Source organism: Halichoeres trimaculatus, unplaced genomic scaffold, assembly GCF_033239565.1.
Source record: "Halichoeres trimaculatus isolate MK-OKI-2021-1 unplaced genomic scaffold, fHalTri1.1 fHalTri1_scaffold_8, whole genome shotgun sequence".
Classification (NCBI taxonomy): domain Eukaryota; kingdom Metazoa; phylum Chordata; class Actinopteri; order Labriformes; family Labridae; genus Halichoeres; species Halichoeres trimaculatus.
Genome location: NW_027437186.1, coordinates 37,140,561 through 37,165,909, shown reverse-complemented (window position 1 = coordinate 37,165,909; position 25,349 = coordinate 37,140,561). Strand labels below are relative to the sequence as shown.

The following is a 25,349-nucleotide window of genomic DNA, read 5'->3' as shown; positions in this document are numbered from 1 at the left end:
TCCATCTTTCTTCCTTGATCTTTTTAGCCCCTCGCTACGTGCTACGCAGATAGTTGCTCATTCATTCCCACACTCGCACATGGTAGCCAAACTTTTGTTAGCATTAGCTTTTGCCCTTAGATACGTTACCTTATACTCACTCATACAACAACAGATGAGTGTGCAGCAAAATAGATTCATGCCAATCACTCTGATTTATTCATTAACTCGCCAAGTCCAATCAAAATCTATTTTTAATGCGTCGGCTCGTCTCATCTGCACCATGGCAACACATAAGTTCAGTTAGCGCGTTCAGTTTCAGAGTATGAGTTCAGTCACTTCACTTAGGATTTACTAAGCTTCAGCATCTCAGTAACTCAGATGTTTCGGTCTAGAGTCGAGTGTCTCAGGCTATCAAATGTGCCATCTTATGCATACACTTCCTGGTTCACGCTGAATCCAGGAACGTGATTGGTTAATACACTTAGAATTAATTGGAGCTTAAGAATAGAATAGAATAGAACTTTATTGTCATTGTAACAAGAACAATGAAATTGAAGTCTCAGCAGCAATCAAGAAAACAAAAGTAAGAAAGTGTATAGAAAGAACAAAAAGCTCCATAAGAAAATAGATGCTGACAGCTTGTCCATCATTGTCCAGTCAGCCAGCCTCCACCTCCACAGGGTCCAGGACTGAGCTTCTTCAGCAGTCTGTTCAGTCTCTGTCTCCTGGATCCTGTCTGCTCACAGCAGGTGAAGCTCCTCCAATGTGGCCTTGGTGTCTGCTGTTAGCTCTGTTAGCTGTGAATAGCATGTTGCTGGGTTAGCACGGCTAGCTCGTCCATCTTATTGGAGATAGATCTTACGTTCCCAATAACGATGGATGGAAGGACAGGTCCATGTCGTCACTTCTTAGCTCACACCTGAGAACCAGCACCTCCTTCTTCTCACCTTGTAGGAAACATCCGGCCTAGCACCAGTTAGCATTGACATGCTACAGGCTGCTCACAGCTGATTTCACATGTAAACAATGCAGCCATGGTTACATGTAGGATCTCCAGACAAACACAGGAGAAAAGTAGTAAAAATATCACTGAAGCCACAAAAAGTTTGGCGTTCATGACCAACAATGAGCCATACAAAGTGATGATCCACTCCAAATACAAAGATTACAACATTCCCAGCCTCTTCCAGCGTCACATTTCAGGGTTGTACAGCTGATTTCACACTTCCTGTGTTGGGATTGTTGTACATGCAGAGATTGCAAGTGTCAAATGGTATCATAAAGTCAAATTCAGGGTTTATTCATTCATTATTTAACACCTGAACCCGATTATCCTGGAAGCTATAACCCCACTCTGGATTATCATGGGGTCAGATCTGAAAATAAAGCATCACTCACCGGTGGCGTTCAGGCATCTCCTAATTGTTAAATAATTTTTAAGCTTCACTATCTGGTTTTAACGTACCTCAGACTTAAAGGACATAACGTGATGTTGTTGTTCCAAATGTCCTGTTTCTGGAGTCAGCGCCTCCTTTCCTCGCCTCCTCTAAACCCTGACTGAAAGGAGTGGAGTGAGTGAATAATTGAAAGTGTTGTTTTCCAGAGCTTCTGTTCGTGGTTTCTTACAAACCGCTGGCATTTTTCTGTTGTTGTGACAACTGCTGCGTGTTTGTGATTAAAATAGTGGGAGTGGATCGAAACGACTTCATCTAATGAACCCTCTCCCTCTCTGCGCTCCTCTCCTGCATCGAGCTGTCCGAGCCCTCGCTCTCAGTCTTTCTCCTTCATGCTAATCGGCTGTGTCTTTAGCATCCTAAACAATTATTAAGTAACACTCCAATCGTTGGGAAGGAGTTTTCTGTCTCTAACTTTGGTGGCATTGACTTTCCCTCAGCGTCGGCTTCAGAGGAAGTACAAACCTGCTGCTTTGCAGATCCCTCCTACAGCTTTATTTTCTTGTAATTTCTCCAAGCCGCCTTCCCGGGATCGGGCTGAGCAGATGCAGGTGGATGTATATTTATGAGGGGGACGTGTATTTCAGGGAGAAGCCGTGTTGTGAAAGGTGACCTTGTTAGATAAAAGGAGGGCTCGGAAGCCAAATGATGAAAGAGAATGGGATCATCCCGGGCTCATTAATGTGGATTTGAAGGTCAGGTAATTATAACAATAGACGTGTGGGCTGGCTTTGGCATCTGGTATTGTTGCTTTGTTATGAGGGTGACAGGCCTGCAGAGGGAAAGGATTAATCACAGTGACACCCGCGTCTTGTCACATTGATACATTCAGACATCATCACACCGTTGCTGTACTTCTGAAAAGCAGCAAAAAACATTTATTTTCAAGCATCAACAGCGTGTGACAGGTGCTGATAGGAATACAAATGGAGTCAAGATGCTGCACACGGTCACCTGGTACAGCAGGCTCCCATCTTTACTCCAGTCATTAGGAGGCGTTTATCCCCTTCCTCAGAAAAAAAAAAGACGGAAAAACAGGGACTTTCAGGCTGGGACCTTTAGTTTAGTTTTTTTTGTTTTTTTTAATGAATTTTGGAATTTCAAAAAAGTTTCAAAAAAAAAGAAAAATGAATGTAAAATAAGTAAATAAAAAAATAAAAAAATAAAAAACATAGCAGTAACCCCCCCCAAAAAATAAATAAATAAATAAATAAATAAATAAATAAATAAATAAATAAATAAATAGAATAAAAAAGAAATCCAACATCAAATGAAAATTGCAAAAAAATTAAATGTAAAAAATGTGCAAAAATTGCAAAATTTACAAAAATTTTCATATAAAAAGAAGAGATTAGAAATTTAAAAAAAAATGAAATAAATTGCAAAAAACATCAAATTTTGAAAATTCACAAAATAATTGCAAAGAAATTTAAATTTTGAAAATTTGCAAAAAAAAAAAAAAGCAAAAAAATTTAAATTTTAAAAATTTTGCAGAAAAGCAAAAAAAAAAAAATCAAATTAGAAATAAATTCTAAAACACAAAAGAAATCGAAATTCCAAGAATTTGGGTTTTAATAAAAAAAAATATAAAAACTTGCAAATTATGCAAAAATAAAAAATTGAATGTTAAAAATTTGCAAAAAAAACAAAAAAAACTGTTTAATCTTTTAACCTTTTTTCAAATTTTACTTGAATTTGATAACATATATTGATAGTTATTTCTTATGTAATTATTTTTGTTGGTTACTGATGTCCTGCCACATATGAAGCATGTATATTGTCAGTTAAATGAATCCATCCACACAGAATTCAAATCAGTATTTTCTTCCAGATTAGTCTTTTTGTAGATGTAGTTATCTTCCCAGGGCTGTAAAACTGAAGATTTAGTTCAAATAAATGTGAGCGCAGGATTTAATTTAGTGTCAGAGTCTTTAATCATCAATACCCTCTGTAAGAAAAATAAAAAACTATTTCAGTAATATTTCTTAAAGCAACAAGGAGCCACTGTAAAGCGGTCAAGGAGCCGCAGGTTGAAGACCGTTGCACATGAACTACCGTGCAGAGCAGTGAAGTCCTCCTATAACCCAGGACTGCACGTCGTTTGAGCTGTTACGCCAGATTTTAATAACTGAAACTAAAAACAAAGAGGAGGCAGAGTTCAGCTGATCATCCAGCAAAACAGAAATATGATAGAGAGAATCAATGCACAAAACAAATAAAGGCTGCTTCACTTTACCTGCTTCAGTTCAATTAAATCTAACAGCCCAATGAAAAGCTCACAGGGACCATAACCAGGTTCTGCTTCTGCAGTTTTATAAAGTAACAAAGTCTGCAACCTACAGGAACACCGAGCTCCCAAACGGCACTGAAATTAAATTTCATTTAGTGTCTTATGATGAAGTTTGTGTCTCAGAGGAGATGCAGATGCAACTTGCAGGCTTCTTAAAGTGGAAGCAGCTTGTTGGCTGAGCTGTTAGAGAAATGTGAAGTTTTCCACCAACTTCTGTTGCAGCTGCAGTAAAGGTTCAAGCATAACTATAGGCATCATATTTTTTTCTTGAGCACAACAAAACATAACTCCCTCAGATACAAACCAGAGAGAGGCTTTCTTCATTTACACTGTGGCCTTTTAATTTTTTCCAGAGCTGCAGTTTAAAAAATGACAAATTGAAAAAGAAGCCAACAGGATTTTATTTATGGCACAGCTTAAAGCCAAAGCTGCTGGAAAACTCTTACAGATCAGCATCTTGGAAGTGAAATACAAGACTCATATTGCTGACATCAGGGATTAATATGATACCAAAATCTGATCCCAAGTGTTGAGTTGGATACAGCCCAGAGGCCGCTTTTATAAAAGAGTGAATCCTGACTAAAAATGTACGTGTGCCACAAACCCAGAAATGGTTTCCAGCGCTGGATCCTGGCGACGAAGAAAAAAGAAACCTGGTGATTCAGAAACAGAGGAGTTTGTGAATGAATGAATCACATCAGAGATGCCCCAACTTTACCCCCCACACTGTGGAGTATTGTTTGAAGCCATTGCAGTGTCTGTGTACCCTGTGTGTCTACACACAGGCATCTTAATTAAACTCAAACCACTCTTCATGATAAACGCACAAATTGAAAGATAAGAATGTAAACTGGAGGCTCTGTGGTTTCTGTGTTGGGCTCACTTTTTACTCTAGATCAGTGATTACGTTAGTTAGTGTACCGTCCTGTGAGGTCTGTCCGGGATAATGAAGCTGAGACGGCTCTGAAATAATGTAGATGTAACAGACTTTTATTATATTTACCTATTTACATTTATTTATTGTCATAATGACAGTGACTTATTGGAAACAGCTCATAAGATGTGTGGTCATAGCCTCAATAAAACCATTGGTTTGAATCATGATGATGATGATGATGATGATGATGATGATGATGATGATGATGATGATGATGATGAAAATGATGACATGGATCCGTCAGTAAAGTTTGATATGAAACAATTTTTGAAAGTAAAATTAAAAAAACATTTATTTTTTGCATTTTTTTCTATTTATTTTTACATTTTAATTTTTTTCCCTTAATTTCATTAATTATTTTTTTTCTATTTTTTTTCTTCTATTTTTAAACTTTAACCAAATTTCATTATTTAAATTATTTTTTAATTCTTTTATATTTCAATTCTAAAACTTTAACAATTTTCTTAAATTTCTGTTTGTTGCATTTTTTCTTTATGATGATTTTTTTTAACTTTTGAAAATTTTTGAAATTTTAATTATTTTTATTATTATTTTTGCAGATTTATCTAAAAAAAAACCAAATAAAATAAAATAAAATAAAATAAAATAAAATAAAATAACATAAAATAAAATTAAATAAAATTAAATAAAATTAAATTAAATTAATTAAATTAAATTAAAAAAGACATTACATGTGCAGTTTCACAAATTCAAAAAAAATTCTTCTTGTTTAGATAATTGGTCACTGGATTTTAACTATGGATAGATAGTTATACTTTCCATTGTCTTTATTGAGTAGACAAAGTAGATTTTGTGGCTTCGGATCAACTTTAATCCAGGTGAGCTGAGGCTAAATATCTCCTATGAAATGAAGGTTGCAGACCCAGGTCTATCTCTCGTGGCAGGGGCCACTTTTTAGCCCCATTTTGCATAAACAGCCTTTATAGATGAGGCCCCAGGTTCCTCTCTGTAATGCCACCTGAACCTCACCCTCACTTAAAGTGTATGTTTATAGATTCTCTGATACTGTCGTATCATCTTGGTCTTCTTTCAGACTCCAGTTTGGAGCACAGCCTTCCTCTCCTTTCAGCCAGAGTTGCATAATTCTACATTTAATATCTCAGAAAGCCTCAGCCAGGCGTCTCGTCGTGTGTGTGAGAGAATGTGCTGCTGGGTTTTTGCCACCTCGAACACAAGTTCATCTGGCTCAGTCTGGGCTCCTCAGGGACCACTAGCGGCTATAAAGAACAAAAAGCGCCCAGCAGAATTATCAGGCCGGGCAGCGTGTGTGTGTGTGTGTGTGTGTGTGGTGTAGCATGCATTCTTAATGTGCCACAAATAAGAATTACCACTGCTGCCTCTGCTCTCTCATCCCACAACTGGTGGCTCATTTAAGTTTAATTTCTATTTGTGAGAATTTGGGCGGCGACCAACGGAAAAGAGAGCTCCATCATTAAAGCTTTGAATTGCCTCCATTCAACACAGAGTGAGCGCCGCGGACATGAAATTGGTTGCTTTAGAAGTTAAATCCCAGCGTGAATATTTTCAGCTGAGTTGGGTTGTGTCAGTCTGTGAGTTCCCGCTCATGTTTGTGTGTGTGTGTGTGTGTGTGGAGGCCCAGTGGCGTTGCCTCCTAGGAGAGCTGGTTGGTCGTAAAGGCTCCCTGCGTGCAGAGCATCACTACTTCAAAATAATTTGCCAAAGCACTTCACTCCAACGACTCTGCGCTGACATGTTGGACACCAGGAAACTAAAAGAAGTAACGTCTAATGACCGTGGACGTGACAGCCAGGCGGACAAACGATCGGCTCTTTGTTTCTCTGAACGATTCCCTTCATTACTCGGGGCCATCCATTCCCAGTTCATCTTGTAGTAGATGCTAATTTGTGCCTGTCAAATTAGCTATGAATATGATTTCTAATTAAAGCCGAAGAATGGAGGAGAGAGTGATGTGACTGGCGGTTACAAAGAGCAGCTCTGTTGACCCAGTTTGTGCTTTTATCTGGGACGGTTTGTGTGTTTGGATTCCCATTTCCTCCCCAGCAGACAGGTGAAACGTTAAAACCCCGGCTCTAAAACAAAGAAACGTTTCTTATCGTGGTTAATTTGACTTTTTTAGGGACAATCCTGCTGAAACGTCTGCCTCCGTCGCAGACACAGATAGGCCTGTAGCGTTTTATTGAAGCGGCGGCTTCGTTGAGAAATTGCACCCAGATTTTTTTGACTCAGCAGCCTATCTATTTGCAACAGAGCAGGCAACCAGAACCATAAAACTTTTTTATTAGTTTCTCTACTCCACCTTTTTATCCCAGAGTCACAGCAGAGCACACTATTAACCTCTGAGCTTATAGAGGAGCGTGCGAGCGGCTGCTCAGGATAAGGTGAGTGTGCATTCAGCAGAGCATATTTAAAGGGTTCAGCTGAGGTGCAGAGACCAGAAGGTAGACACTGGATCTGTTTACTGCCTTGAGGTTTTTGTGGTTATGCACTAGCACTTCCCATTTAGCTGCATGATCTAGCTGACGACTCCATGCATGCAGCCCCAGCTGCACGCCTCACTGCCCTCTGCACACACAGATGTGCACACAAGACGGTTTTTATGAACGCTCTGCAAACACATGGAGACACCGAGACAAGACGGCGCTTCCACTGTTCGATTTACTCCGTATTCATGTCCGTGCTCGCTGTCTGGATGCGGTGCCTCAATCTATTCTATGGAAGCCCTTTTATGCCAGTTAAGAAAAATAATCTCATATTATCCCTTAAATTAAAGACATATTTATGTCTTTTTTTAACTCATTGTATTGACTTTTTATCTCATTATTTTGACATTTAACCCATATAATTTCATCTTATCTCATAGCATCTCATTTAGATTTTATATCTCATAAATATGACTTTAAATCTCACAAGTGTGACTTTCTATCTCATAATTTTGACATTTTACCAAATGATTTCATCTTTCATCTCATAATGCTGACTTTTTTTCCCCATAATTTTGACTTCTTGTCTCATTAAGATTTATTATCTCATAAATATGAATTTTTATCTCATACTAATGACATTTCAACCCAAAATTCTGGCTTTTTACCTCATGATTTCAACTTTTTATTTCATAATGTAGATGTTTCATCTCTAAATTTCAGCTTTTTATCTCATAATTTTGACATTTCACCTTTTTATCTTAGAATATTGATTTATCTCATAATAAAGATTTGTTAAAAATCTCATAATTATGACTCTTCATCTCATGAACTCAACGTTTTGTATAATAATTCTAACTTTATGTCATAAAAATGACTTTTTGTTTCACTATTTCAACTTTTTATCTAATGATTTAGACATTTATCTTTTAAATTTCATCTTTTATCACATAATTTTGACTTTCAACCTTACGATTTAAACTTTTTATCTCATAATTTAGACTTTCTTTAGATTCAGAATATTTATTGATGCTCCAAACGTAATTTTGTTGTTCTTTGTGACAATGACAAATATTCTGAATCTAAATCTTTAACTTAATTTCAGCTTCTTATCTCATGATTTGGTCATTTTACCTCACAATTTCACCTTTTCATCTCAGAATATTTAACTTTTTCTTTCATATTTTTAATTTATTAATATTATATTATAAAAAATATATATTTTTAAGATAATTAAGATTTTTTGTATCACAATTTCAACTTTTTATCTCACTATTTTGACTTTTTATCTCTTAATTTAATCCTTTAATCACATAATTTGACATTTCGCCTCACAATCTCACTTTTTGAATCCCAGCATATTGCCTTTTCCTATAATTGTGATTTATGTCATAATTTTGATTGCATCTTGATTTTTTTTTGTCATATTAGGACTTTTTATGTCATAATTTCATTTTTTTGTGATATAGTTTTGACTTAATCTCATAGATTTGAGTTATTATCTTAAAATTCTGGCTTTAAATCTCTTAATTTACTCCTTTTATCTCATAATTAGACCTTTTTAATCTCAGAATATTGCCTTTTCTTAAAATTTTGACCTCATCTCATTATTAAGATATTATACAATATCATAATAATGACTCCTTATATCACAATTTTATTTTTTTGTTTTGTAATTTTGACACTATCTCATAAATTTGAGTCATTATCTTATGATTCAGGCTTTTAATCTCTTAATTTACTCCTTGTATCTCATAATTTGACCGTTTTAATCTTAGAATATTGCCTTTTCCTTTAATTCTGATTCATCATCATTGTATCTTGATTTTTTATTTCATAATAATGTCTTTTATGTCATAATTTCATTTTTTTTGTGACATTATTTTGACATTATATCATAAATTTGAGTTATTATCTTATAATTCAGGCTTTTAATCTCTTTTGTTACTCCTTTTATCTCAAAATTCGACATTTTGCCTCATAATTTTACCTTTTTAATCTCAGAATATTGCCTTCTCTTAAAATTTTGAACTTATCTCATAATTAAGATTTTTTTTAAAATCTCATAATTATGACTTTTTATCTCATAATTTCAACTTTTTCTTTTATAATTTTGACCTTTTCTCATAAATATGACTTTTTATCTCATATTTTAGTCTTTGCGTCTTAGAAATAAGTTACTGGCAGGAATGGGTTTCCATATCATACACTGATCCTGTAACACAGAGCCTGGACTCTGTTATCATGACTTCTTGGATGTGAAAATACACAGAAGCAGCCCTGCTGTGTCGTCATTGGCTGAGGGATAAATGAGGTTGCTGTGGGAGGCTAGGGGTTCAAAGGGCAGACAGGAAGTGGGTGCTCCCACAGTGACAGTTGAGGCATGTGTGTGACGAGCGAGCCTGGTGCCGTGGACCGGCGGTTCCTAATGACCTGCCATCTCCAGGCGGTCTGAGGAGCCCTCTGCTGAGATTTATGACCCATGTTGTGGTTCCTGCTAAGACAACATGATGTGAGTGGTGGCCTGCTCCTCTGCTTCCCTCCTCCTCCTCCTCCTCCTCATTAACTGGGTCGCTGCAAAGCTTCAAGGCTGATCTCCACTGCTGCTCTAAATGTTTAGGTTTCTTGTAATCTTCCAGCTGAAGGATCAGTGCAGTATTTTGTCTAATGTGTTGGTTTTTAAATGGAGATGTGGTCCGCTCTGCCCTTGAAGAAAAATTGATTCATGCTTTTCTCCAGGGGACACACACACACACACACTCACACACACACACACACACACACAGGCGGACAGTGGAGAGGACGGCAAAGTCAAAAAGCCATTAAACATACATCCAAAGAGACAACTCCACATGTAGCCGCTCGGCTGCTGCAGAAGAAACAGATAATGGTCTTCTGATAATACTAATTATTGGCTCTCCAACTGCCCCCCTGAAGGCAGAAATGTGTTGATCCTCCACGAGATAGCCAGCCGGAGCCCAGGGCCGGCACAAACAGCGAGAGGATCTAGTTTATAATTAATACATACACTATAAAATATGCATCGTGTGGTGGATGTGGCCAAATATGGATTTGTGCTTTGATTTTCACTCAGGATAATTGAAGCTCTTCTCGGGCGAGTCGGAGTGGATAAAGGACAAGCTAACAGCCTTTGGTGCCAGGAGTGTTGGTTGGCTCTGAAGGTCTGCTTCCTCTCTCTGCCAACTGCTTCTGCTTTGTCTTACGCCTGAGCACAGATTGTTAAACCTGCAGTGAAAAACGTCTGTGTCTTCCTTTTGAAGCGAGGCTTGTTTCACACGTCCCCGGCGGTCCCCTCTTCTCCTTGGCCCACGATGCACCAGCGTCAGAACTTCCTCTCCAAAGAAGAGCTACAGGCGACCCTGGAGTTACGTAACACTCATAGCCCCAGAAAATCCTGGGCGCTTGTTCAGAAATAGTTTCTAAAAATACAGAGACCAAATTTAAGATCCAAGCTGATGATCAATTATTAAATAAGACTAAATGTAGAAGCTGTAGAAGAGGCTAAAAATAGAGGCTAAGAAAATGCAACATGTCCAGGAGCTTCACTCTGACCTCAGTCCTTCCTTCCTTCCTTCCTTCCTTCCTTCTTTCATTATCCTTAATAAATAAATCCTAAATAAAGTTTGGCTCTGAATATTTATCTATCAGCAGACTAATTCCCCTCATCCTTAAAGGTCTGCAGACCTCAGAGCTTTGGTCGGTTGGACCAGGCCCCAACTCTTTGCTTCATGTTTTCATCCACTCCTTGTTCCCCTGTCTGACCAAACACAGACGCATCAGCCCCAGAATACACGGACGTGATTGGTCGGGTTCTCACAGTTTTGTTTTGAAACCATAGACTGTATAAAACCTGTACGTAGTCTCTGTGATGTCATCCATCTGCTCCTGATACAAAGAAATGAAGCCAATCGTCGGACGCAGCCATATTGGATATGACGCAGGCTTTGAGCTTCCTTTTTGATTGGACGATAGAGTTACTTTCTGCAGCCAGACTCAAGTGGATCCTCAATGAACAGCAACTTTGAGCATTTCCACTAAAGCCCCATTTCCACCAAGCGGTCCGATACAGATCAGTACGGTTTGGCACTTGATAGACGGCATGTAAGCTAGATTCTGATAGCTGCATCAGTTAGGTCATAGCGAGACGCCATAGCAGTGCGACACAAATGATGGAAGACATCCAGCAATTTGTCTTCTTTGTGATTGGCATGTGGCTCTTTGTTACAAAGAAGTTTCAGAGAAGGCTGTGTGTCGTCAGGAGAAATAGAGCAGCCGCTGTCACACAGGAAGTGACCATTCTTTCCGCCAATCAAGCTGCACTGCAGAAAATCAAAATCTTATCAAATGTTTTGTCTAATTTTAAGTAAAAATTGTATTATACTTGATATGAGCCACAACCAACTGGTCAGTCCAGAAAAATCTCTTATTTCAAGCTGTTTTAAGACACAATGAGGTTTGATTTGCTGTAACAAGTAAAAAAAGAAATCTGCGAATAAAACAAGAAAATTTGCTTGAAACTATAATAATGTCTTCATACAAGTAGCAGATTGTTTTTTACTTGTAACAGTAATTCAGACCTCATTATTGTCTTTAAATAACTTGAAATAAGACTTTTTTTGGACTCGTCAGGTGAATGTGGCTCATATTGAGTCTTAAAAGGCATTTCTACCGAAAGTTAGACAAAAACACTTGATAAGATTTCAGTTTTTTTTGCAGTGAGTGTTTTAGCTCCACGTCCAGGATCAGATCAGTTTAGTCTGGCACTCCCATGGAAGGATCCCAAAAAGTGGGGCGGCTCGTCTCTGTAATTTGAGGATCTGTCCTGGAATCACTCAGTGAAAACTCCATAAAGTACATGATGTGGGGCCACAAGCTTCATTTATCCTATAATATAATATAATATAATATAATATAATATAATATAATATAATATAATATAATATAATATAATATAATATAATATAATATAATATAATATGAATTAATTTAAAATCTTATAAAATGAAATAATATAATATAATATAAAATAATATCAATTTATTTAACATAATATAATACAATATGATATTATACAATAAAACAAATAAATAATATAACATAATTTAATATAAATTAACTTAAAATAATATATTATATAAAATTAAATATATAAATTAATTTAAAATAATATATATAATATAATATAAAATAAAATTAAATAATATAAATTAATTTCATATAATATTATATAATAAAATATAAATTAATTTAAAAAAGTAAAATAATATAATATAATATAGTATAACATAATATTATATAATATAATATAATAAAATATAGTGATTATTTATATAATACAATAAAATATAGAATAGAATAACTTAATTGACCCCAAACTGTGAAATTGTGATGTTACAGCAGAAACTATATCAGAGTCAGGAAAACAGTATAAATAGAAACATGCTCAATGAGCACTCAGCAGATAACAACCAGGAACCATTGTTGGTTTGGACTCTGGGAACCTTCTTAGCTTAAGTTCCTCCTGTTACTAATGGTTCCTGTTCCTTTTGGCAGAAATACTGCTACTGTTGCTCTCTCTGACTAAGATTCTTCTGCCCTTCAGATCCTGAATCATCCAGACGTTATTGTCTTTGGACCTTGGTAGGAAAACTCACGACACAGCGTGGTTATTTGGATAGATCCTTGAAAAGTTGCTCCTATAGCTCTCAGAGTTCCTTGGTGAAAATGTTGCTTTTGTTGCTGAAACCTACTCATGGTAAAGGCTGCTCGTCCTCTCAGACTCGGGGTCACCTCTGTCTCAGGTGGAGCGTGATAGTTGGTGCTAGATATTTATTTCAGTCTCCGGGAGAACATGTTCGCACATGGACCTTGGAGGAAATGCCACGACAGGATGGAGGAACTGTCCTCTGAAGTTCATTCAGCAGCTAACCAATCGTTTCTGATCGACTCTTCAGATGGATAAAAAAAGGTGAAATGCAGTTTTGAGGCTCGACTTTCCAAAGGAAATGGAGAGCGATTACCTGGCAGTGATAAGCCCAATCAGAGCATAGTGAGCCGGTTTGGCAGAGGCTTGGATGTTACACACTTTCATTTAAATGTAGAAATTGTACGCCAGCTTTAAAGTTGCTCCCCATCTATTTCTGGGTTTAATGTCTCCCTGATATGTATCTCCACAGGCTGAGCTCACTGACTCTGTAGGCTGCAGATACTCTGAGCAGACGCAGCGCGGTGTGCTCCAAGATAAACTGCCAAAACATGTTTCATGACATTTTGATCATTAAAGCAGAGGAAGCAGGGAGAGCAGGAAATGAAAAGGCATAAAGCAGCATTTTTCCTCTTCCCTTCCTGCGTATTTATTAAACTCTCTGCAGAGATGAGATGGCTGTCAGGCGCCGCTCGTCTCCCAGTGGGCCGCCACCGCCGCCGTGATCACACCCAGTCACATGCGGTTAAAAAGCATCCAACATCTCAACCCTGAGTTCACTACTACCACCACAAAACACACTCACACACACTCACACTCACACACACAGCGGAGAGTTGTGTTACGCTGATTAGCAGCCACATCTTCACTCTCTGATTAGGTGTGGAGTAAATGAAGCACCCCCCTCAGGTATGCATTTCCATAATGTCAGGTAATTAAACCCCAGTGTTTTAATAGCTCAGGAATAGGAAGACTCCCCAGGAGACCCGACAATGATGATAGACTTCTCTGGAAACTGGTGCACTATTAGTTTGCTTTAAACTGGATCTCTAACTTTGAAGACAGAGGAAGGAGGTAAACAGCAGCCAGCCTTTCACATCTACACCACCAGAGGAGTCTGATCTATGTGTTTTTCTTCTATCGCTCTGTTGTTCGTCTTGTGAAAGCACATTATGTTGATGCACTTCAGAACGAAACAAATCATCTCATCACAGCACGAAACAAAGCGTGATAAGACAGATAAAATAAACCATAACTCCAGGCACTGACGGGAAAATATACCAAGGCTTCTCTGAACTGATGAGCCTTTGGGTCCGGTCAGATCGTTGGAGATGATTCCTGAGGAACATCCGTCTTTATGAGCTCAGAGTCTGAACCCTGAGGTCTCAGACATGGAAATCTTTAAATGCAGATGAAAATTTAATTTAGACGTCTCCCAGCGGGAAAGGGATGTAGTTCCTTGTCGGGCTGTGCCAGACCAGGACCAGGACGGTACCAAGGTCATTGCTTCTGTCCAACACTTGACACCGACAAGAATGGAGGAAGATGGTGAACTCCCAAGCTACTTGTGTGCGCCCGGTTTGTGAGTTTTAGATATTTTATTGAACCATTTGTAAACCAGGAGGTCTCACATAAAAAAATAAAAAAATAAATAAAAATAAAACAAAAACAAAAGATAAAACACATGCTCTTTTTAAATTTAAAACGCTCTGCTCTGCCTCTGTCCCAGCCTTCTTTATGATAGATGTAAATATGGTCATGAAATTTGGGGGAATTATTTCAATCTGCATTATTTTCCCACATCTGACAAAACTTTGGGTACAAACCAGAGATCATAATAATAATAATAATAATAATAATAATAATAATAATAATAATAATAATAATAATAATAATAATAATAATAATAATAATAAATAAATAATTTAATAAATATAAAACAATGAAAAAATGGATAAATATATATAATATATATAAAATATATATAAAATGAAAAAAATAATTAAAAACTAAATTCATGAAATATAATAATAAATAGATAAGAGAAATGTTAGGTAAATATTGAAATAAATAAAAGGCTAAAAACTACTAAACTTATAATAATACTAATAATGCTAATAATACTTATAATAATAATACCTTTTAGCAATGCAAAATCCTCCTGTTGTTTACCTGTCATCTTGTTTCTCACCTGGATTTGAGCCTGAAATTTATAATTTGGAGTGTACTTAATCTTTTTATTTCCTGTTTGTTATAATTGTTTTTCAGTTTTTTTTCCTATATTGTCTATGGAGGTTTGTAAAAATATACAGAAGGAAAACAGGAAAGAAACATATTGAATTATATTGAAATATACACATTGTACTCAAAATAAATAAATAAAATGAAATAAAATAAATAAATAAATAAATAAATGAATAAATTTGAAACAAAAAAAAAAAGAAAAGAAAAAAAAAATTAACAATTTAGAATTCAAGACCCTGGCCATGATTTTTTAAAAGAAAAATGTTAAAGATAAAAATAAAAATAAAAAGGCTTGTATCTAGTACCCAATGAAGCTGGTATAGAGAAGGATGCAGAGGTAAGACAGATGAACTCAGAGGTTGACTGACGCCTGACAAAGACGGCCAGAAGATATACAGCAGCAGATTTTAGATGAAAAAAAAAACAAAAACACCTAGAATCCTCTTCAGCAGTGAAGCTGTCAGATTCAGTCAAAGTATTTTCTGTTTCGCCGCTTCAATAAAGCTTTTACTTTTGTATTACATTCCCAAATGCTGTGGGAACACGAGCACAAACTTTCCTATTCTGGGAATGCATGTTTGAGTCGTGTGTTTGCTGTTGATCGCTGACAGATTCCAGAGCTAAACAAAGGCTGCCAGAACACAAGCGTCTTTTTCATCAGAGAAAAACCTGGAGAGGTGCTATTGTAAACATGACAGAGGATTGTCAGTACATCCCTGTTTGAGTTGCTTTTTCTTCTGCGTGTTTGCTGGGCTCATATTGTATAAACACACACACACACACACGAACACACACACAACAAAAGCCCTTTGATGAAACAAATTCTGCAGTGGGAGAGCTTTCTTTGTCCCGGTGCCCACTCACATGTGTGCTGCTCGGATCAGAACAATGCAGAACCATAATGGTGCTGCAGAAAGGTGTGGAAACGGACTGAACCCCAGAAGTCCCCTCTGCTCCTAATCACGAGGAGACGAGTGTGTGTGTGCTGATTGGAGTCCTGTCCATGATAACACATGATCATTAGCAGCCGCCGTGCACCCAAACGGTTTCCCCACAAACGATCAGCTCTTAAAGGGCCGGTGTTGTCTGATAATGAAAGTGGACCCTGTGTGGGGAACAGAGGATCATTAACGGCATGTTACAGCGGATGAGCCTGTAACTGCCCGCTGTATGAACTTCACTTCAAACACACACGCTACCTTCTCCCTCTACCGTCCAAATTAACAGCTGTACTTTAAATCCCCTCTAAGCTTTCTGCTCTTATGTGCCGTTCATGTCTTAAACTGACAGAAAACGCGTCTAGCTTCCTGTTTAATGACACATCCTTGGAGGCGATGGCCTGGTGACGTTACCTCCTGATGAACCAGTAAGCTGTGGCTGATGCTGGAGCTTCACCTGGACTCACAGAGTACGTTTGAACTGCGCTGTCTTAAAGCTGACAACAGACTGACAGTCAGATTTGGAGGCTTTCCTGTGGATCGTGGTGACTGATAGCACCATGAATTGCATGTCACTATCACTCTGTGTGCTTGTCCCGACGTTGGATTCACAAAGAACTTTGCACCAATGATGCTTCAGCGAAAATGTGCAAAGACTTTCCTGCAGCCCGGTGCAGCGTGCTCTGGTTTTGTGGGGTTGTGAATAGCAGAGCAGCTGTCAGCGGTGATGCTTTCTGCTGCAGGAACTGTGGGTTCAACTGAATTCAGAGCGATCCATACACACAGCAGAAACTTCACACACGTCAAACACAGGCAGAGACAGATTTCTGCTCCCAACAGCTGATTGGTCTGATGTGGAAACGGCCCCAGACCTCAAAGGCAGTCTGAGCAGCTTGGCTTGAGTTGAAAATACTCAGTTTTTTGTGTCATTCATTATCCATCCATCCATTTTCTGTATCTCTTACCCTGCTCAGGGTCACGATTGGCTGGAGCCTGTCCCAGCTGTCATGGTACACCCTGGCCTGGTCACCTGTCAATCACAGGGATGACACATAGCCTATGTTTACATGCACATCACATTTCTATTAAGGTCCATATTCTGGTTAAGACACTGTATTGACATTTCCATCAAGTAGTCCAAGATGCTCACTTTTGTGCTGTACATAAAGGATGATACCCTTTGAGGTATCCATCATCAGAAATGAAAACTTCTGATGATGGATACCTCAAAGGGTTTTATCCTGCTTATACCACAGTCACTTACCAAATAAATTAATGTTAAATCAATTATCAGTACTTTAATGTTGTTTTTTTACCGTTGACATTGTACGTTTTTCACAAGCAGCGGCTGAGTGGACTGGCTAGGTACCAGCTCTGGCCACAGAATCCACATCTTGGTCGGCCGTAGCAGTTAAATTTGCTTGACATTATGTTACACGATACAAAGTGGTAACATTTTACTTTAAAGGTCTGCAAATTTCATCACACTTATGTAATAATTAGACAAGGTTTTATGTTATTTCTTTGAGATTACCGCTGAAATTTCCTGAGAATTTGGTGAAAATTAGACATAACTTCTGTCCAGATTGTGTTTTGCAGTGCGCCTGTACTTGCAGTGTCTGTCACAATCAGGTAAGGCCAATTTCCAACTCCACTCTGGTTGAATATCACATCTGAAGCCTTCAGTTGTATCATATAAAACGTTATAGGCCCAATCATAAAAGTTTATCATTCTGCATCTGATCTCAATTATGCATATCAACAAACTGGGTACTAAAGAACTTGGTGAAATGAAATAACAAATAGCGAACTATCAACTGCTTATTGGGAAACTGAATTATTGACTGAACATTTCAAAGGTAATTATCAGAGGAAACATGAAGCTAACTTCTGCTTTCAAGAACTAAGCAGCTTTTTATCACCTGCTTCTCTGGAAACAGCAGAAACTTTAGGATACTTCTAAAAACATTTTGTCCTTGGTTGTGATTTTGTTTCAAGTAAATTATTTGCTAATCGTCACCTTCTTACCTTGCAATTTGGAGTGAATTTCAAAGACACTGGAAAAAAAACAACAAATCAATTTGGACATTATTTTTTTAAAGTTATGTGCTAATTTCAAAGAAATAAGAAAAAACTTTGTCTAATTATTACTTAAGTGGGATGAAATTTGCAGACCTCTCAAGTAAAATGTTACCGACAAAGTATAATTTCAGAGGGCAAGTCCACTTCTTACAGCTTGTGTGTGTCCAGAGGATTATCGGTGTATCATTCGTTCATTCCATTACCGATGCCTCCTAAGTGTGACACGCTTCCTCTCTTAAAAAAAGCACGTACACATCAGCCATCCTTGAGAAAAACGTGTAAAATGTTAGCTATCATGCTGCTCGATTCACCCATCAATGGAATCACAATGGAGTCACAACACATCGAAAATGATACAAACCAAAAACCGGATGAAACAAAAAAATCCATGATAATTCCATTTTCTCATTCTCTATTTTTAATTTCAAAAACAAAATCAAAACAGCGAAAATTAGACTATTTGTTTTCTGATGTTTGATTTGAAAAAGAGATATGAAATAACAAGTTGTTACCCGTTTTCCGATTTTGGATTCCAAAACGGATATGATATGAACGAATGATACTCTGATAGATGATGATGAGAATTTTTTTTTTCTTTCTGAGAATCAAAGTCACCAGATAAGTTACAGGAAACTATAAAATCACTCATCTTTTGTCTTGTGATAAATTAACTTTGAAATAACGTATGTTAACGTATGTTCTGAGTTTCTGTTGCCATGGTTACCAACTGGTGTTTGAGTCAGGGCAATAATTCAGAACAATCAGACTATTTGACTGGAGCTTTTTTCTTTATAGGTGTCCAGCAACATTCTTTAACAGACACCCTGCAGCCAATCAGAATCAAGTATTCACCCAGACCATGGTCCAACCACAGCTTGTTAAACACTCTTTTAAACTCTTGAGTTTGTCTCCCCTTTGCTCTGATAGTGTCCAGTCTTTAGCTTTCTTTCCATGTTGAACATGCCAAGAAGTAAAAATAATCCTTCAAATATCTCACTTTCGAGCATATTTTGAATAACACGTGTACACGACCCAATCCGGGTTGATACAGGCTTTGGGTTTTTAATAACCGGAAATTGACTTAATAGAATAGAATAGAATAGAATAGAACTTTATTGTCATTGTAAAGTACATTGAAATTGAAGTCAGAGCAGCAATCAAGACAGGTGAAGTTCTTCCAATGTGGTGTTGGTGTCTGCTGTTAGCTCTGTTAGCCATGTCTGTTAATAGCATGATGCTACTCTGCCTTCTGGTATTCCCTCTGTTGCTGGGTTAGCACAGCTAGCTCGTCCATCTTATTGGAGATAGATCTTAGGTTCCCAATAACGATGGATGGAAGGACAGGTCCATGTCGTCACTTCTTAGCTCACACCTGAGAACCAGCACGTCGTCCTCACCTCCTTCTCCTCACCTTGTGGGAAATATCAGGCCTTGCACCAGTTAGCATTGACATGCTACAGGCTGCTAACAGCTGATTTCACATGTTAACAATGCAGCCATGGTTACATGTAGGATCTCCAGACAAACACAGGAGAAAAAGTAGTAAAAATATCACTGAAGACACAAAAAGTTTGGTGTTCATGACCAACAAATGAGCCAAACAAAGTGATGATCCACTCCAAATACAAATATGACGAAAGAAGACAAGAGCTGCTGCAAAAGGCAGCCATAGCCAACAGGGCGGCGCCTAGCAACTCTATGATTGAGATGAGTTGACAAACAAATTGAGACAATTAAGATGACACACAAACAAATGAGTGAATCAGGTTATGACAATATGAATAAGGTGTTTACATGCCTCCTTGGTTATCAGAATATTATCGTTATTCTGATCAATACAGGAACATGTTGGGCACACACCTACCAACAATTTTGGACACATGCACAGGGACAACATGCTAACTCCACACAGAAAGATCCACTGGGCAAACTGGGAATTGAACCGGTGACCTTCTTGTTGTGCGGCTGCAGCACTAACCGTTGTAGATGTTTCTGAGCTCATCTCAGCTCAGGCTTCACGTTGTTTAAGACCCAACAAAGGCCAAACCTGGACTGCTGTGTCTGAGGGTGGACACAGTCGTCCCAAACTCTACTCTTCTGTTAATAACTTTTAATGAACCACATGTTTTATGGAGCGTAACCTCTGTCATATCGCCAGAGAAGGAATCTGCCAAGGAGTGAATATTGAAATGAGCTGCAGCGTGAGTCAGGTTTCTGCTGCCAACTCGCTCATTTGCTGTTGAAAAGGGGAACACCGCCACACGCAGGGATCTCTTTTGTCTGCTGGAGATGTGATAAAGAAATGATTGGGTGCTGTTTTTTTTTGTTACTTGTAATACTTGGATGGTGATTGTGTTTTTCAAACTCCCATTAAAATTCAAAAACCTGGAGTTGCCAGGTACGGTTATTAAAACGTGTGATCACAGATTTGACTGAGGAGCTGAAAAACAGCAATAATTTCATTATCGTTGGAGCCAGTTCCAGGCAATCCTTGGCACTTTGCGCCAATCATACTCCTTTTGTGTTTTCATGAATTAATCCTTTGTGTTCTCAGTTTCAGCCATTTCTTCTGTATAGTTAAATATACGAATAGGTTACGCTGGTAAATTGGTGTTTTACTGACTCGTTTTTCTGTCTCCTTTCAGCAAACTCCAGTCTTCTGGGAGGAGGAGGAGGTAAGTGAAAAACTTCATTTTTCATTAAATCATGCAAATGTTTGCTCCCGTGGTATTAAAGCAATTAAAGTTGCACATATCAGATGCAGCATATTGGCACAATCGTTCTTCTTCTGTGGTTGTGACTGCGGCGTCTGTTTCGCTCCAAGTGTCTGAGTTAAATGTGGCTCAGTGTAAGACCTAAACATCAGTGTGCAGCGTGGCTCAGTCCTCCCACCGTACCACACAGAGAGACGGTCATTACTTTAGTGGCCTGCCGGAGAACATTATCATCAAAGCAGCGGAGGAAATGTGAGGCAGCGGAGCGTGGTGTGGGAATAATAGGCTGGGAACTCCAGGATAATGCTACTGTCCAACCCCACTGTTCTCCTTTCCTCAAATCTGACTTTTACACTGACATGATTGAAATAATCATTCTTGGTCTTCACATGAAGACGAGGTGGAGGAAACGGGCCCAGCTGGATGAGGAATGTTAATGTTTGGTCTGAGGAGGGCTTTCTGATGGTTTGTTGGGATGGTTTGACAATGAAATAAGGTCAGAGCTTCAGCCCGAGCTGCTGATCCGTCTGTGCTGGTTGTCACTTTGGATGTGTCACCGTTTCCTGACAGACTTCAGTTCCTACGCTGTGAGGACGTTAGACATCAGAGCATTATTTATGGTTTTCCCACACCGCGTCTTTCTAACACAGGCTGAACTGTGTGTTCATCTTTAAAATATCATCCTGACCGGCTCAGGCGTGGGTCTCTTTAGAGTCTTCTCTTGTTGTGTCATTCGAATGATTCTTTAATTGGGGTTACATTTCAAGTCCATGAGGTATAATCATCTATTTTACTGAATATTAATTTCAGGCAATGACCAGTTTTACAGTCGGTCATTTAATACAGAAAGTTAACAGTTATTTATTTAGCAAAAAATGCGAATCCATCCATCCATCCAGCGAAGACCAATCACCCCATCCCTGGTCACTTCCACCAGCTCCTCTAAGAGGAAACCAAAGCGTTCCCAGGCCAGTTGAGAGATTAAGGCTGAATTCAGACCAGAAAAGTCCTTTGGTCCACTTGTTTGGTCCAGACCAAGAGCGGACTTAATTTTTTTCGTTTGGTGCGGTTAGTATTCAGATTGTACTTTTTGCAAGTGGACTATTCTGTAAACACATCCAGGTGTGTGAGGATCAGTGCTCTCATTGGACAGCGCTGACAAAGAGCGGCACACAGAGCACAGACCTGGAAATGGAGGTAAACATGTGTGTTTGTGCTCTTATTAGAGCTGCTAAATCATTTTCAGTTTCAAGAGCAGCTCCTTCAAAGCAGCTTAACAACACCGTTTACAATTTAGGAACAGGAAGACCAATGATCGCAGCAAGGAGGCGCTATGCTCTGCGTGTCCTGACCCACAACATGCTAGCTACAGCGTGGCTAAACAGAAGACGGAGGATCAGGTATGAACCAAAGACGGTTAGGTTACGGTGGCTCTATAGGCCCAAAAGGAGCATGTATCCTGTAGTTAGTTCGGATGGACCTTGGTTTGTATTCAGACCTGCACCGGAGAACCACGAACCGCACCAGAGTTTGTTTGGAAGCGGACCGAGACCACCTCAAAAAGTGGGTCTGGGTCCGGTTGTTTGGTCCACACCAGGGTTCGTTTGTGTCTAATCACACCTGCATGGAAAGTCTGCACCAGCGTGGGAAACGAACCCTGGTCCATTTAAAGTGGACCAAACAGTTCAGGTCTGAATACACCCTTAATCTCTCCACCGCGTCCTGTGTCTACCCCGGGCCCTCCTCCCTGTTGGACATGCCCAAAACACCTCCTGAGGGAGGCGTCCAGGAGACATCCTCACCAGATGCTCGAACCACCTCATCTGGCTCCTCTCGATGCAGAGGAGCAGCGAACCCTATCCCTAAGGCTAAACCCAGACACCCTGCAGAGGAAACTCATTTCAGCCGCTTGTATCCGTGATTGTGTTGATTTGGTCATGACCCACGGCTCGTGGCCATAGGTGAGGGTGGAACGTAGATTGACTGTTAAATTGAGAACCTTGCCTTCTGGCTTAGCTCTCTCTTCACCACAACAGACCGGTGTAGCATCTGCATCACTGCCGACGCCGCCCCAACCTCTTGCTCCATTTCCCCTCACCCGTAAACAAGACCCCGAGATACTTGAACTCCTCCACTTGGGGCAAAGACTCTCCCAACCTGGAGTGGTTGGGAGACACGATGAGAACTAGAGCCTTATTTAGCGGTGTTTTTGTGTGACAGTAACGCGCTGAAAATTCTCCAAATAAAGCGTGAATTCAGACTGATATCAGATTTTTTCAGTGGGAGTTTGTTTATTTGTGTTTTTGGTCAGTAAAATATGGCCCCGTCTGAGTGCAGAGGAAACCGGCAGAGGAGCAGGGAGGGGGTGTTTGGTGCGAGCGCTCTGGGCTTCTGCTGCACAAAATCACTGCTGTAGGGGTAATTTCTGCCCTAAACCTTGTGATAGGACCCAACTTGTTCCATCCCGGAGGATCACTTTAAATCAACTTTCTTCCTCATCCTGATGCTCGCTTTGAGCTGCAGCAGATCGTCTTCACCATGTCTGCATGTATCAATAAATTGAGCTGCTGCCATGTGATTGGCTGATTAGAAATTAGAAATTGATTAGAAAAGTTAAAGAGCAGTTGGACAGGTGTGTGTACTTTGTAAACAAATAGAAGATGAAGGAAAAAATGCTGATTGTTTTCACTTTAAGAGTATTAACTAAACTTCCTGTTTGTGCACGGTGCACGCTGAAATAACCTCACAGACACTTTGTGTCTTCAAAGTATTAACCTGGAAAATATTGAGTCTGACTTTAAGTGTTGAAATGACTGTAATTTATTTGTCAAACTTTTCCTCTAAATTGCACAGTTCTTTGAAGTACTTTTAGAAATGAGTTTGACAAAGAGCAGCACATTAGGGCAGAATTATAAACCTGGCAGATCGGCTCCTTTCTGCGTTTGTTTATATAATTATTAGGACGGGAACACCTGGCGTGCAGTACGAGTCTTCAGAGGCGAGGGATGTCTATAAAGCGACATCAAAGCAGAAGCACCGTTAACTGCTCGCCGCACATGGCGCCCATTAGAGTGAACACAAAGCTGTGAAATCTTATTCACATCTAATCAGGCGGCGTGGAGTGGCCCTCATCTCATCTGATACCTGGTTAGGCCCACGAACCGCTCAGCCGCCGTGGCGTAGCCGTGCAGCGGCATCCCAATCTGTGTCAGCGAGGAGAGAAGGCCCTCAGCACGCCGCCGTCTGAAGAACTTGTGTGATTGAGAGCAAAGGGTCACCAACGTGCGTCTCTATAACCACGGCGAGCTCTGTAAAAGCAGCGCGTAGCGTCTCTTTGATTGATGCCTGTCTCGGCTGCAGTCTTCATCTGACACGTACAGAGAAACAATAGGAGCAATTTTCCTCGCCATTATGTTTCCATCATTGTTATTTTGCAGCAAATCACCTTCTCGCAGTCCTCGGAGGCTCAGGACGCCGCCTCGTTGATTGATCCAGGTTCTCCTCCAAATAATGACAGACGTCGCAGCAGATTGACAGCCTCTGCAGCGACGAGTTAAATCTGCAGCTGAAATGTTGGATCTGTGAGTGTCAGTGAGCGTCATACGCCGTGAGGAAACATGGCGGCTGATTGTGACCTGCAGCTGCGCTGATTAACTCCAGAGCATCACTAATTGAAGCTTTCACCATCTTTGGAGAGAAGAGCCTCCTTTCATTCCTCATCCACTCCCAGCGATGCTTTCGCTGCCAAGTCACTGGCTCAGGATATGAGGTCAATTAACTGTAAAACGCTAAGACGCAGATTTTCTTGTGTTTCTAATGACCAAACAAGCTCCAGTCATTTCATTCATAATCCTCCAATAAGAGCGTCCTCTGCGTCCAATCCATTTACACTCTGCACGTCGGCTGAATTAGCACAAAGATATTAAATTAGACAAGAGACGATGACACGAAAACACAGAGAAGTTAAACTACAGTGACTTCCTGTCTGTTTCACTTCAATAAAACGTTTTTTATTTAACAGAGTAAATCATCACAAACTTCATCCACAACCTGAGGACTAATCTTCTCGATTGAACAAATTTCTTTTTTTTTGTTGTACACTAGCTGACACAACTGAACAACTTCCCTTTAACAGGCAGAAACCTCGGACAGAACCAGACTCATGTTAGACAGACATCTGAAGAGACTGATGGGGTTAGAGAGAGACAGGTAGAGGAGAGAGAGTGGGAGACAAGGTAATAATAGTTAACTAAAACGTAACTAAAAACAAAAACTAAAATTTAAGATACATTGCAGTTAACTCAAACTAATAAAAACTAGATAAGAAAACAAAAAGTAAGTAAAACTGTATCTTGTGTTAACAAAACTGACTGAAACTAACCAAAATTATTGACAAAATGTCCCAAGTGATCGTTTCTGATGATAATAATAGCCTTTCAGATTTAAATTAATCCAACACATTTTCCCAACAAATTTTACAACAGTTTTAGAGTCTGACTGTATTGTTTCAGAGTCCAAGTTTCTAATTATTAAAGCTCATATTATATTATTTTATATAAT

The 25,349-nt window shown here is 39.0% G+C and overlaps 1 protein-coding gene across 5 annotated transcripts in view; it reads left to right on the top strand.

Moving 5' to 3' along the window:
* The window catches only part of macrod2 (mono-ADP ribosylhydrolase 2), a 925,620-nt gene that overhangs the window by 253,037 nt on the left and 647,234 nt on the right, over positions 1-25,349 (top strand). For all 5 annotated transcript variants that reach the window (XM_074676103.1, XM_074676102.1, XM_074676100.1 and 2 more), the window contains exon 4: positions 20,721-20,750. In XM_074676103.1, coding sequence (XP_074532204.1) covers positions 20,721-20,750 — 30 coding nt within the window. The remainder of the gene's footprint in view (positions 1-20,720; positions 20,751-25,349) is intronic.